The sequence below is a fragment of a genome, unplaced genomic scaffold (genome assembly GCF_019419815.1).
Source record: "Pyrus x bretschneideri cultivar Hongxiangsu unplaced genomic scaffold, Pyrus_bretschneideri_v1 Contig83, whole genome shotgun sequence".
Lineage (NCBI taxonomy): Eukaryota > Viridiplantae > Streptophyta > Magnoliopsida > Rosales > Rosaceae > Pyrus > Pyrus x bretschneideri.
In genome coordinates, this window is record NW_025999824.1 from 729,931 (window position 1) to 745,677 (window position 15,747).

The 15,747-nt window shown below is 37.5% G+C and overlaps 1 protein-coding gene across 1 annotated transcript; it reads right to left on the reverse strand.

Moving 5' to 3' along the window:
• Positions 1–1,653: 1,653 nt before the first annotated feature.
• Positions 1,654–6,708, reverse strand: LOC103927133 (S-formylglutathione hydrolase-like). The gene is given in 8 exon segments (XM_009336028.3): positions 1,654–1,979; positions 3,378–3,443; positions 3,527–3,625; positions 3,835–3,873; positions 3,875–4,032; positions 4,748–4,795; positions 5,626–5,743; positions 6,499–6,708. Coding segments are annotated over 8 exon segments (858 nt in total). The 5' UTR covers positions 6,646–6,708; the 3' UTR covers positions 1,654–1,796.
• Between the last annotated feature and the right edge of the window lie 9,039 nt (positions 6,709–15,747).

Consider the following 15,747-nt stretch of genomic DNA (forward strand, 5'->3'; position numbering starts at 1 on the left):
ATCAAATAAGATAATTTTTGCATGCATCTTCTGTTTAGAATATGTGATGCTGTATTTAGAGACTCATTTTCTTATTAGGTTTCCTAAATTTTCTGTAATTTATTGTAATTAAGGTTCTACTCATGTATATATATTTCCTCTTAGTGAAAGAATACGATTAAAGGAAGTATTTCAATAATTTTGACCATCCCTTTCATTTTACTTAATTTCAAATGTGCAGTAATAAAGCACAACAAGTGGTCTAGTGGTAAGAACGCGGACTGCAGGTCCCCAATAAACAAAAAAATGTGGACTGCGGGGCCAAAAAGATTGTTTGGAGGGTTTGGGCTATGGATTGTGACATATGTACTGTCAAGTGCAATTTGGTGGGCATCTTACTCTCCCGCTCAAAGAAGGGTTCGGGGTGGAGTTGGGTATTACTTTGGTAATAAAGGTCATTTGAGCAATGATAATGGAGTCAACACGTATGCACCGGATTCGAAAACAATCATGGCAGTTGAGGTAGTTAGTGCAGCCATGGGGGGTGGCATGTCAGCCCTGATCACAATGCCCCTCGATACAGTTAAGTAATCTTATAATTATAAAAATTTGATTTTTTTTTTTTTTTAGTACATCGTTATTTTTACATTAGGGGAAAGAGAGTTCGGCTAAACCACACAATATGCAACCTAATTTGGTTATTAAGTTTTGTTGGCTCTGGTTTTTTCAGATCTGGGCATTGTTCTTCAAAGGTTTTAATTTGGCTCTGATTTTTCAGATCTAGGCATTGCTCCACAGTTCTACTCCCAACTCGAGTTGTGGAGGCTCTCAACTCTGTAATGTCTCTCTTGACGTTTTATTTTTCTCTTTTTTTTTAATTGGATATTCTTATTCTATATATTTTTAAAATATTTTCTTATTAAAAATAGATTTTTATCATTAATTATCAGGGCAAATTAGTATATTCATAAGCAGATATTTGATTTAAGGGGTTATTTGAAAGTGAATTAAAATCTAAGGGGGTGTTAGTATAATATCTCAAACATGAAGGGGTTTTGTGAAAATTCGATTAGCCTTGGGGGGTGTTAGTGTAATTAATCATTTTCTTATCACTTTCATACAATTAACTAGCGTAGGGTTGAAAGTAGGAATGATGCTTCCAATTCTGCTGTTAAAATTTTTATTCGAATCCAAAAGTCGGTGACTAATCTAATATCAAATTTAATAAAATATATCATTTCACAATATATATATATATGGAGAAAAAAATCAAATGGAAATTAAAATATATTTTGAAATTACGAAAATCCGAGTTTTGATTTGAATTTTTGTGAATTTTCAATTATGTTTGTTGTGTGAGTTGATTGTTTTTTCACACATATACAGAATAATATTAGAGAACACGAGAAAATTCATCACTTTACATTTTTTTAAGCCACTATTGGACAGTTCTCAAGAAAATTTTATCGACCATTTTTTGTTACGCATAACAATGCATTGTTGAACTAAAACGTCATTAGAGCCCTATTCTGTGAAGGGCCTATTGTTATCTCATATAAAACATTACAACGTCAAAATGAAGTCTTACAGCAGAGTTTAATAACAAGTTAACTGAAGTGCAATATTTCACTTACTCGTTGGATCACTGGGAAACCGGCACAAACACAGACCATATCAGGGAAACATATTTTATATATTCCTAGGGTCAACATGTTTACTCAGTCACAACACGAAAAACCGAAATAGAGATACGATCCATAGTTCATACAAAGTGCATTAAGGATTCTACAGTTCCGAATTCACAAGCTACAAAATATTCACGGTAGATTAAGAGCTTGAGCATGGTGACGGATGTGATCATCGATGAAGGTGGCAATAAAATAGTATGAGTGATCATAACCGGGCTGCAATCGCAAAAGGAGTGGAACTTCAACACTCCGACATGCATCTTCAAACTTGTGTGGCATCAACTGATCGTGCAAGAATTTATCATCTTCCCCCTACACAAAAGCAGCAGTAATTAACTACCTATGCAACAAAGGCAGTTAAAAGTGTATATGAGAGAAGAAATTATACATTTTAAAAGATCAATCCTTGAAAGTAGTTGATGAGGACACTGGACTAAAATTATTGAAAAATGCATATTTAAAGATTAACATGCAACGACATTACAGTTCATTCTCCTCATTTCCCTATTTCAAATCTCCTTCTGTATTGCAGCGATGCTGCCAAAAAATATCCTTCTTGGATTAAGGGGTTTATTGACACTTTCACATGTATAGTCCGGGCCAATATGTCTTTTTATTCTCTTTTCTTTTGCGTGGAAAAGGAAGCCGGAATGTCTACAGACAAAAAGCTTATGATCTAAAAATCAAATGCCCTCAGCCTAGCCGAAGTTCAATTTCAAGTGATATTGATGAGAATGCATGACAACAGAAATTAACCCAGGATACATTATGCAGCAGAAAGGTGATGTAGAACCAAGACGAACTGAAAAACAAGGAAAAGAGGAACAGAAGAGAGGAAAGGAAAAGACGAAGTAGGGTAATCTCAAAGTTCATGTACAGAAACTTGCTATTAGCAATCAATACGTCTTCTAAAAGACATAAAATTTAAACCCACTTTGATAACCTAGCACCTGTGTAAAAGATAATTCCTTCTTACCAACGCAAAAAGAAAAGATAAAACAAGTTATTTAACATCCTTGCGCCTATGCCTAAAATAAGACTGAATTCCTTCTTGTATCAATCATCACTAGGTTGTATTTTCTACAATGCCAACTCTTATTGTTTGTTCCTTTTTTTTGTAAGTACATGAGATTGGAAAGCTTCAGGGACTATTATATGTTGGGTGACAACAGTATTAAACTCTTGAGAGATGAAGCAGCAGCATTCAGTTTTCCATAATTCGTCTATTGAAAAAATAAGAACGTTAAAGTTCATAAAAGTAAATAAACTAGCATATACCATCATTTAAGGGATCTTAGTCATTCTAATCCACAAGTTTTGGCATACTAAATCAACAAGGAAAATGACTTCTGCATGCCACTATTTATTTTGGTCCCTTGATTCCTTTGATTTCTTCAAAACAAAGGCCGTAAATAAACAGGGGGCGTGTGGGGCGGGTGAGTGGGTGGGTGGGTGAGGGGGTAGTGGAGAAGTCACTTCCAATCAACAATGATGCTGAAACCTCTCAATTTGTGATGAATTCCACGTGTCGGGCTCTCCAGTCACGGAGAGAGGACCAGACAAGAGAGGGACTATTTAAAATAAAATAGTTGGGGTGCATCCTAACAAGTAACAGCTCAAGCTTTCAAAAATAGTGGTAGACCACAAAAATTTAACAATTGTCACAACAACAAAGAACATGATGAAAATTAGATGACATCATTATCTTACCTGATCAATTAAAATGGTAGCTGACACATCCTTAAACTTCTTAACAAGGGAAGTGGCATCATATTCCTGCATTTTTGCATTCAACTTGTTACAAACTAAAGACCACAGGATTATGGATAAGAACTGAGACAATTAGATTATTATCTTACTTCCCAATCGGTTTTATTGCCACCTAGATAATTTGAAAAAGCTTTCTGGCCCCATGGACAGTTTGCAGGATTCACAATGGGTGCAAAGGCAGATACTGACTGGAAAATGAATTACACAAACGAGTTAGATTCAATGTAAGTTTCTCCTATGAATCCACTCCAATAATTGCATAAAGCTCCCCTGCAACTCAGGAACTTTTATAGAAAAACTGAACTTTACGAAGTTGCTAAATTAAAGTCAACTTCTTCTTTGAAAAAAAAAAGCAAGCTAAATTGTGGAAAAATATTTATGTCTCCTACGGTCCTACCTTATATTTATCCAGGTTTTTCAGGTAAATTGTCAAAGCTACCGTGCCCACCCATAGAATGACCAGATATAGATGCCCGCGATGTATCAAGCTGTGAAAAATTTTCATTCAGAAGTTGTGGCAACTCCTTAACAACATAGTCGTACATGCGCCAGTTCTTCCATTTTTCTTCAGTAGCATTGAGATAAAATCCAGCACCTGTTTGAGGAGATAATGCACACACACATACACAAAACTCAGTGATGGCTCTTCACACCTAAAGTTATAACTAATCGCCCACTACCCGGCAAAGCTTGTCCCTCTTGCTAACTAAAAGGAGTTTGCATGCAATGCATGAAGTATAGCAATGCATTGAGTAATTTATTACTACCAAAAGTAAATATATATATATATATACACACACATATAACCTTTTGCATGGAAACTCTCAAGAAATCAGAATATTTGCAGGAAACTCTAAAGTTCTCCCTCTTTAGAACCTACACATTTTTATATCCACCTTGTACGTGAACAAACATCCTTTTCCAGTATTACTGCTTATACACCTCAAACATCCTCATCGACTCTCTACTCATTTTACTGGTTCGACATCTTACCAAAAATAAAAACAGGGCATACAGTATTTGTTTTCCCTATTGACTCCTAATCTATCTTGACTAGATTTAAACTTAGGCCTTATCTAGGGGATCCCTATTGACTCTCCCTCCCCCTTTAAGATACACTTGACCATATTGTTTTCCCTTTCCGAATTATAGAACTGTTAGTGCTTCCGTTTTAACAATTTAAAATACAATTGCAAGATAAAGGGTATCTTTCCTGAGTAAAGTAATAGATTCGCAAATCCCATACGACGAAAGGCAATTTTTGCTGTAATACTTCATAACATGAAATATAACAGTCTAATGTTGCGTACCTACACCAAAATCCCAGCTATCCGCCTCTCCTTCTATAGACAAGCCTCCTATTAAGAGTTTACATGAAGAAGTGGTGAGCACAATAGGAACATAATAACAAAAGATACATGGTGGTTTAGAATGGAACAATATAAAATGACAGCCTACCATAAGAAAATGAAAAAGTGACCGTAAAGAAATAATGGGTTAGTTAGTAACAGAAGATGTAGTTTTGACTATTTACTGCATTTTTTTTATATTTACAAATAATATACAATATTATCCCCAATTTTTTGCATTTTCACTGGTGGTAACGCTTCTAATTTTATTTTGTTTTTCCTTTGTATTTCTGTGTCTGTGGGAAGTGGCTGTAATTAATTTATAGTGATTAGACAAAGTTGGATGAAAGTTGGAGGGACTTTGGCTACTTGTCAGGACACACAAGAAGGAACAAGGTCCAGCCCAACTATATTACAACAAAAAGTGAACATTTATGATATAAAAACGTTTAAAAGTCATTATTATCCATGGGAAACTAACAACAAAATGTGCCATGAAACTCACAGCTGTGGTCAATTCACATTATAAGTTGACAACTTGTGTTCTTTTTGGATGTCAATCGCTCATAATGGCAAAATACCATAGTTATTACATCAAATTACTTGATTATGTCACATTCTACGACATTTGAATACATGACCCAAGCAGTTGCCCATTGTGGTCGGTAGTCAAGTTGTTTAAAAGGTTACCAACTAACATCAGTCCTACTTCCCTGAAAACCTAGCAAAGGGACAAACAACAATAATAATTCTTTCACATTCACAAAAAGCAATTAAAGCTAGCATCACAGACACAATAATCAATTGGAAATTAAAAGCAGGAAGGGCTGCCGACTTACTTGGAGATGTATCAGGGGCAATCAGAGCAACACCCTCACTTGAGGCAACACGTTGAGCTCCTGATTTAGTTATAAAATTCTCATCTGTGCAGGTAAGGCCAGAGAGCCAGTAAAGTACCTTCTCATAAAAAAAACTTGATTATCACACATTGCAACATACAAACTTTGATAGCATCACATGGACAAAAGAAAACTCGAAAAATAAACTCAAGAACATGAAGAAGCACGGGAAAGTAGTTTGAAAATGCTAAACAAACAATGCCAAGGGAAACTTTATGCGAATCGTTTCAGCTATAGAAGGTTCCAGTGAAAACTTTATGAAAAACATTTCAGCTTACAATTTGCACCCAGCGAAAATTTTATGATGTAAAACTAATTCAAGTAGTGCTACAAGCATCAACGATTGTCCCTACTTTTAATTCTAAGTAAGACAAACATCTCCTCCTTCATTTTGTTCATAGCTTTTAAGACAGTGAGACAAAACTATCGATTCAAATAATAAATCGAGGAAGCTTCCTTTTCCCTATCTTAAATTCCTTGTCTATGATGGTAATAAGGGATGATTGAATTTGCAACTATAATGTTATAGGTACCATATAACTAATTTCACTTTCGATAAATTCGGTTACTAGTCTGCCCTATAAGAACCCGAGCTGTCTGTAAACTAAATTAAGGGATACGAAATTCAAAATTTCTCAATCAAGTATAGCAAAACCATTATCAAATAACACCAAATACAATAGATTTCAGCCACATAACCCTACAATATAACAATCAGATAAAAACCCAAATAGTATATTCATTGGGAAATGAAATTTCATAAGAGGTTACACATGGGTGAGAGAGAGAGAGAGAGAGAGAGAGAGGACTTACAGGGAATCGGTAGGAAGGGGAAGGGGAAGGAGGAAAGTAGATGTGGAAGGTCATGGAACAGCCGAGCGTAGGGCTGAAATGCTTGTATCTCTTGTTGTACCCTCCGAACATCTTCGAGCTGCTGATCTCATTCGGCTTCGTCTCCATATCTCTTTCTCTCTCTCTCTCTCTCTCTCTCTCTCTCTCTCTCTCTCTCTGAGCTTCTTCAGAAGTGAGCGAAGTTTTGTTCGGTACAAGTAGTGATCGGTGCTCTCCGAGTGTCAGTTTCATTGTTTTGGTAATTGCATTTTAGACCCTCGTATTTTTGTCTATGCAAAAATTGGGTGCATGTCTTTTGAAAATTAACATTTTAATACCTAAAGTTACAAATAATACCAATAGTCATACAACAATTGTTAATGTATTTGTCATTAGTAATATAGTTTGACTTCATGCAAGCAAAAATCAAACGAGTGATATGTCAAGGTATAAAGTTAACTTGAAAGTTGCACTAAAAGAATAAAGTGTCAATGTTAAAATAAACGGACCAAAGTGTTATTTACTCTACACCAAAGTGGTGCAAAGTCTAATTAGCTTTTTTTAACCCAACAATATTCTAAGGTATCATATATGGAGTTTTATGGACTCCGACTCTGAAATCTAGTGGATTCTAGATTAGACTTGTAAGGATTACATCACCTTGTATCGAATAAAGACTTTTTATGAATTCATAAAATTTATGAAAATCTTGTGATATTTAATTAAGACTTTGTATTAAAATTTTTATTGATTTTAAAGAATTTTATAAAGTTATGAATTTTCATAGACTTTTAGTTCTTTTGTAGTAATTTTTTGTCACATCAAATCCAGCATCTCTCTTTAAGATTCTGATGGAGTTCATTTATCCTTCCACCACCATGTCATCACCACCACCTTCTTACCATGACCATCTCCTCCACTCCACTACAGCAATTGTCGCCATCGCCATCACCACAGTAATTCCCATGGGCATCATCACCGCCGCCACCACCACCGCACTGCCTCAACTACTACCAATTTACCATGATTTCATCACTACTGCCACCACTACCATGCACCTTATCACATCGGTTACATTTTGTGGTTGTCGTCACCACCGACGCCACCTTCATCATGACTCCCAACTTTACCACCACTATCACCACCCCATCACTTGCGCCGCCTGCACCCTTACTCCTCCACCACCCCAAGACCACCCTCCGTCATTATTTCACCCTATTATTATCATAACCACCAAAGACACCACCTTCACTACCACCATATTGCCGAAAGCCACCGCTTGGCACTTCCGCCATGTATATGACCACTTCATTATGGTTACAGTCAATATTTTAAATAATGAAAATTAAAAAAAATAGCAATGTTAATTAATTTCATGTTCTTATATAGTTATTTCATAATTGTTTCTCAAGAATCGATAGTCATATACTTCATGATTCACTTATAGTAATGGGTACTGGTAAAAATGAGTTAAGAAGGTTCTAGTACAGAGTTATGTCAAAATCACTATGCTGCAATACTAAGTTTCTTGTCTAATTTCATTTTAATTTTGGTGCTTCTATACTTCTATTTTATTTATTTTACCTATATTATTGTATTGTCTTTGCTAGTTATAATAAAGACATTAAAATTGAAGTTACAACTAACTTCGCTCTAAAAATATTATTTTTAGCAATATTTTTCGATCATGACACCGAAATATTACTTATTAGACCATAATAATTAATATTGATATGAAAAAAATTTCATGATATGTTACATAAATTGTATTGTTTCAAAATGATTTTTATGAAGAAAAGTGTTCTCGATTGTTGTTAGACATCGTAGGCAATAGGCAGTCATGAAGCAGCCGAGCGTAGGGCTGAAATGCTTGTATCTCTTGTTGTACCCTCCGAACATCTTCGAGCTGCTAATCTCATTCGGCTTCGTCTCCATCTCTCTCTCTCTCTCTCTCTGAGCTTCTTCAGAAGTGAGTGAAGTTTTGTTCGGTACAAGTAGTGATCGGTGCTCTCCGAGTGTCAGTTTCATTGTTTTGGTAATTGCATTTTACCAGTTTCATTGTTTTCATTATCCAGTAAGATGGTTAGTGTAGTATTTGATGACTATTTCCTTACAAAAAATAAAATAAAATAAAATAAATTTAACTGTGGGAACAAAAGTAAGTAAAAGAGCTTATCTAGATTGTAGAAACTCATAGTTACAGGGGTTAAGGATATGTGCTAACTCTTGTTTACTTAACACAACTAGATCAAGTAACAAGTCAATTTACCTATGGATCAAAATGTTGCTATTAAAATGGGTGATACTTTTGATGATTTAGCTGATCATGAATAAAATGTGGTTGATGATACGAGAGTCATAATAGCTGGTTGGGATAGAGAAGGGGCAATGTAATCAATGTACAAGTTAATTTTTTTAGTTATTAGTTTCATGTGCTTATCTAGTAAAGGATACGTCAAAACCACTTATATTGCAATACTAAATGTCTTGTTTTGATTTCATTCTAGTTTCGGTGGTTTTAAACTCTATTTTATACGAAGTTCCGCCTTCATTGCTTTAGGTCGCGTTTGGTACGCGGGACGGGACGGAACAGAGTGGGACGAGGCGTTCCGTCCCACGTTTAGTGCGCCTAAAATGAGTGGAACCCGCTGTTCCACGGAACAAGTTTTGGATGATTTTTTTGTTCCACACCCCCACCCTGGAACGGGTTGTTCCATGTCTGTGGGACAGAAATTTCCAAAATTTTAAGACAAAAATACCCCTCGTCTTTTTCAAAATTTACATCAAAAATCATATAACAAACCCTAAAAACTATCCCTCTTCTTCTCAGCCGTCGTGTTCCTCCCTCTGCATCTTCCCTTTCCTCCTCATCTTCTTCCCTGTAGCCTCTTCACCTCTGCATCTTCCATGTAGCAGCTCTGCGAACCTTCCTCCTCATCCTCTTCCGTAGCATCTTCAGCTCTGCATCTCCGTTCCAGGTTCGATCTGTTTTCATGTAGCTCTCGGTCTCTCTTTCTTCGATTGTTCAAATGTTTTTTATTTGTTCTCTGTTTATGTATTTGTTCTCTGTTTATTTGTTCTCTTTTTATTTGTTCTCTGTTTGTGTTTGATATTTTGTATCAACTAGAGTGCAGCAAAATACTAACTGATTTCTCATCTGTGTCTGGTCCATTTTTTTCTTTGGTTTCTGTTTCCGCTTTCAATCTGTCTTTCTGGACGGTCGGTTTGGTCAATTTGGTGTTTCTTGGATGCCTTTGTGTTCTTGATTGTTGAGTTGTATGGTTCTGATTTTGTTTCTTAAGTAAATACATATCAATCTGTAATTTGTATTTTGTGAAATGGGAAAAAAAGGGGATTTTTGGGCATCAGGGTTTTGGTACTTTGATCTGATTTAGGTTTTCTCCTTTGAGGTGCTTTTCTTGCTTTCTGGGCAACAGGGTTGTTGTTCCTGTGGGTGTTTGCTTGAAAGATAAAGCTTTCTCCTTTCTATCTCATAGGAAAGGTAAGCAATTTGGGTTTTGTTGACTTTATCATATTTGTATGGATATTGATTTGAAGTGAGTGAGCTGGTTTTGTTAATGCCTTTAGGTCTTAGTGGATTTCAGGATTTAGCTGTTCATCGCTCGTGTTTTAGAGGTTTCAAAAGTTATAATAGGCTAGCTTTTGCACTTCTCTTGACTTTTTGTTGTCTTCGTTCGTTGAACGCGCTGTCGTGTTTGTCTTAAGTTTTAGCTTGAAGTAATCATGCCTGTAATTGGATTGCAATGACTAATGATTTTTGTCTTTGTGAACATTTCTTTCAAACATATCTTGTTTCCAGAGCTGTATTGATTTATATTTTTGTAAATATAGCAATTGGAGAAAAACAGGCCCAATCTCGTTTGCAGCTTTCCAAACCATTGATCCCCTAACTGACACTTGATAGGAGCATATTTATGCTACTTAGTTAGCTTGTTTTCTTGCATTTAATTAGCTAAAACAACAGTTAGTTTAGTGTTTAAAGTCATTTTCGTGCAATTTCAGGTTTTAGTGTCAAAGTATGCAAAAAGAAGCAATTTGGAGCATTCTAGAGCATTTTTGGGCCAAGATTGGATAGTGCAAGCATGGAGGCATGAGGATGGACGAATTTGAAGGCTTGAATTCAGTTAGGGAGCTGCAAGGAGGCCTAAAAACCTTATTTCTAGAAGGCTTTATCTATTCACACATGGTGCCTAATTTCTAGCTTGTCATTAGCCGTCCTACCTTGTCTCCTAGCCGTCCTAGCTTGTCACTAGCCGTCCTACCTTGTCTCCTAGCCGTCCTAGCTTGTCACCTAGCCATCCTAGCTTGTCACTAGCCGTCCTACCTTGTCTCCTAGCCGTCCTAGCTTGTCTCCTAGCCGTCCTAGCTTGTCTCTTAGCCGTCCTACCTTGTCTACTAGCCGTCCTATCTTGTCTCCTACCTTGTCCTAGCTACACACATTATCCTTTAAGTGGTTCATGTATAGAATTTCTAGTACAAAACCTTTTGGTTTCAACTAAGTTCTAAACCCTTCCTAGCCCTATAAATAAGGCAGCTACAAGCATCACAAAGGCATTCAGAAATTTCACAAACCCTTCACATCACTCATTCATCATCAAAATTCGTCCATTCTATTCCAGCCGCATCCATTGACCCCAAAACACCATTCTTCAACCTAGAGATACAATCAGCCATTCCACCACTTCCCAACCATCAAACACTCATCCACACCCATCCTACATCCCTTGCCGTGTCTCTAAACATCCCACAAACCGTTCTACATCATCAAAACGTCCCAGAATTCATCCCCATCCAATCTGCCGCAAGCAAGAGGAAGGAGACAGATGCGCAAAATTGTTTGGTTCTCCATTCTGAGCTGTTGAACGATTTTAGGTGTATTCTCTCTTATATTTCAATGTCTAATTCATGTAATCTCTGTTTTGCTCTGAGTATGATTGGCTAAATTCGTTTTTGGCTAAGGGTGTATTCGAAACCATGGATATATATGTGAAATAAGTTGATTACTCCAGTTATCGTTGCATAAGTCATGAATATAATCTGTTTAACTATGTGATTTAGAACTTATTCTTGTATGTTGATTGAGAGTGCACACTTAATTTGCATGCTTGAATCTGGTGCTAGGATAAGAATTTGTTTCACCTAATCGTTATGAGTTTATATCCACAAGTAGTGAAGGTCACTAGTCATGATCGTGTTAAGTAGATTCCTGGCGAAAGTATCATGCTTTTCATAGTTACAATTGCCTTGTCGATGCTTATGATTTCCAATGAACGTAATGATTCTAACTTGTATCTTTATCATGCTGTTCATATAGAGAACTTGTTAGGAATAATTTGGTTGCAATGCATATTCATTCAATTCAATGATCTTAGGGAAATCTTAAGGTTAATTTAAGCGGACCTAATTAACTTGGAGTGTCGAGGTTCATAACTTGTCGAATCGATAACTGGAAGTTGATTTAAGTTGCATATATTTCATGTGTGGAAAAGAATCCCTTAGCCATTCCATTATCCATTGGTTTACATCAATTTGCTTTACAATCTGTTTTCTTTACAATCTGTCCAATTAATTGAATTTCGTCCAAACACAAATCTCCCCCCCCCCCCCCCTATTTTGTTAAGTCTTAGGCTTAGAATCTGTCTTATCTTGTGTTTTGAAGCATTTTGAGTCAAGCTCAAACCTAATTTTCGTCCAAAGTTGAGTTTAGTGTCAAAACTGCCCAGTTTGTGTTTTTAGACAGTTTTAAGAGTTTTTAGCTTGTTTTGAGTCTTGTGAATCTGTTTTGAGTCCCTTGAGTCTTTTCAAACATTTTTAAGTTTATTTTTTGTGTTTCTAAGTCAGTTTAGAGGTTTTAGCACCCCTAGTTAATCCCCGGTTAGAACGATCCCTACTTACTTCATTACTACAATTGTCACAAATAGGGTTTAATTTGTGTGTCAAGTAATTTTCACAACAAATTTTGGCGCCGTTGCCGGGGATTAGCAAAGTTGCTAATCCCTTGTCTTGAGTCTTGTTTAATTTGTTTAGTTTCTGTTTTGTTTTATATTTTTGCACCGTGTGTGTGTGTTTGTTTTTGTGCCGTGTATAGGCCTATTGTTTTCTTACTTGTGCCGAGTCTTTTAAGTGTGTTACTTATTTTGTTTGCTCTTGTGTGCAGGTACTAGTTTATGACTCGTAGCTCACAACCTGTTCGTGAGAATATATTCGACTTTAACGACGATTTTAAGAGGATTTTGAGGAGAGAAAGGAAACTACAAGCATCTAATCCTTCTAGTTCCAAACCTGAAATCAAATTGGAAGAAGTGGAGGTTAAAGAAGAGCCCACGGCAGGGTGTGAAGAAGAAGTACCAACCATGGCAGTAGACAACCGAACCATCAAGGAGCTTTCCGCCTCGGGTTTGGAAAATGCAGCCCCTCTTTGCATCCAATACCCTAGGGCAGCCCCTGAGAAGACCGATGAATTTGAATTGAAGTCCAGTTTGCTACATCATATACCCAAGTTCCATGGGTTATCAATGGAGGACCCTAATAAGCATTTGAAGGAGTTTGAAGTCGTATGCTCAAGTATGACACCGGTGAACGTGGATAGCAACATATTGAAGATGAAGGCTTTTCCTTTTTCTTTGTTGGAAAAGGCCAAGGATTGGTTGTACGAGTTGGCTCCTGGCACTGTCACATCATGGGAAAGTATGAAGCGAGCTTTCTTAGAGAAGTTCTTTCCAACATCACGAATCATTCTTCTTCGCAAGAAGATTAGTGGAATTCAGCAAAACCAAGGTGAATCTTTCCCAACTTATTATGAACGTTTTAAAACCCTTGTTGCTTCATGTCCACAGCACCAATTGAAGGAGGAGCTTCTTCTTCAATATTTCTACGAAGGGCTCTTACCAATTGAACGTCAAATGTTGGATGCATCCGCGGGAGGAGCTCTAGTGGATAAGACACCCATGGATGCCAAAATTCTCATTGCTAATCGCGCACTCAACGCACAACAATATGAAGGAGTTGGGCAAAGAGATGCCCCACGGCCACATCATGTCAATGAGGTAAGTTCTATTTCTGAATTACAATCCCAAATGGCTAACCTTACGTCCATGTTGTCACAGTTTGTTGAAGGCCCCAAACCGCAAGGAACTACAATGTGTAGTGTATGTTCCATTCAAGGACACCAATCTGATCAATGCCCTCAATTAATTGAAAATGGAGGGTGGGAATCTGCCCATGCCGTGGGTTATGGGAATCCAAACCAACCAAGGGGTGATCCTTTCTCTAACACATACAATCCGGGATGGCATGACCACCCCAACTTCAGATGGAGGGATGCACAACAACCTGCCCAACAAAGTGGATTCCGACAACCCCCGGGTTTCTTCCCGAGGCCAATGGCACCACAACCACCTCCTCAAGCACAATCATCCCAAACGAACTCAAGTATGTCCATGAATGATGATAAAACGTATCAATTATTAACCACAATGGCGCAGGGAATGCAGAATCAAGCAAAGGAGGTGAATGAGCTCAAGAAGCAAATGGGCCAAATGGCCGAATTTTTGGGACAATTTCGTGAGAGTGGTAAGTTACCAAGCACTACGGAGATCAATCCAAAGGGTGGTTTTGAATCTGCAAAAGCCATCATTTTACAAAGTGGAAAAGAAGTGGGAAGCAAAGCACATGCATCTGCCCCAAACAAGGAAGATGAGAAGTTACAATTGGAAGAAGAGAAGCAATCCCACCCCACGGCAAATATGGCACCAACCATGCCGCAGCAATCTACACCTTCCAAACCGTCTACCTCAGGTAATGTTGTTCCAAATGTTGTGATTTCAAACACTAATCTGCCCAATGTTCCTTTTCCTCGCAGATTTGCACAATCAAAGAAGGAAGAAGGCGAAAAGGACATTTTGGAGACCTTTCGCAAAGTTCAAGTAAACATTCCTTTACTTGATGCTATTAAGCAAGTGCCCAGGTATGCAAAGTTTTTAAAAGAGTTATGCACAACTAGGAAAAGAATTTCAAACAAAGAAGTTGTGAAAGTAAGTGAAAATGTGTCCGCGGTCTTGCAACGCAAGTTACCTCCAAAGTGTAAGGATCCAGGGAGTTTTACTATCCCATGCATAATTGGAAACACTAGATTTGAACAATGCATGTTAGATTTAGGTGCATCCATCAATGTAATGCCATATTCCATTTATGCATCAATGAACCTTGGTGAGTTAAAACAAGATGGCGTTATAATTCAATTGGCCGATCATTCTAACGCTTATCCCAAGGGAGTCCTTGAGGATGTTTTAGTGCAGGTCAATCACCTTATTCATTTTAATCTTTCTGAAACCATTAAACATCCAATTGAGGACCATTCTTGTTTTGCTATTGACATTGTTGATTCTTTGGCACAGGTGCATTTAGATCAAATGAACGAAGATGCACTTGAGGTAGCCTTAGTCCACGACATAGGAACAAGAAATAAGTGTGAGGGAGTCTTGGCAACCCACGGCATGCAATCTGACCATATTGCCGTGCCCTCTTGTGATGAAGTACTTGAAATGGTCGCTGCCCTCGAGTCATTGCCCTCCCACTCTGGTAAGTCTCCAATCTCACTTTTAGATTCGGTTTTGACTAACAAGTTACTTCCATCAACTGTGCAGCCACCTATACTTGAGTTAAAGCCATTACCTAGTCACTTGAAGTATGTGTTCTTGGGCCAAGATCAAACGCTACCCGTCATCATTTCAAGCTTACTCACGGCTCAAGAAGAAGACAAGTTGATAAGGGTGTTAAAAGAGCACAAATCTGCCATTGGATGGACTTCGGCGGATATCAAAGGCATTAGTCCCACCACGTGCATGCATCGCATCCTTTTGGAGGAGGAAGCCAAGCCATCTCGTGAAGCTCAACGTCGCCTTAATCCACCTATGTTGGAAGTAGTGAAAAAGGAGGTTATAAAATTACTTGATTGTGGTGTTATATATCCTATTTCTGATAGTCGTTGGGTGTCACCTGTGCAGGTTGTTCCAAAGAAGTCTGGCGTCACAGTGGTGAAGAATGAAGAACAAGAGCTTGTCCCCACTCGTGTTGTGACTGGTTGGCGTGTTTGCATTGATTACAGGAAGTTAAATGCCATGACAAGGAAGGATCACTTTCCATTACCATTCCTCGACCAAATGTTGGAAAGGTTAGCCGGTTATGAATTTTATTGCTTTCTTGATGGAT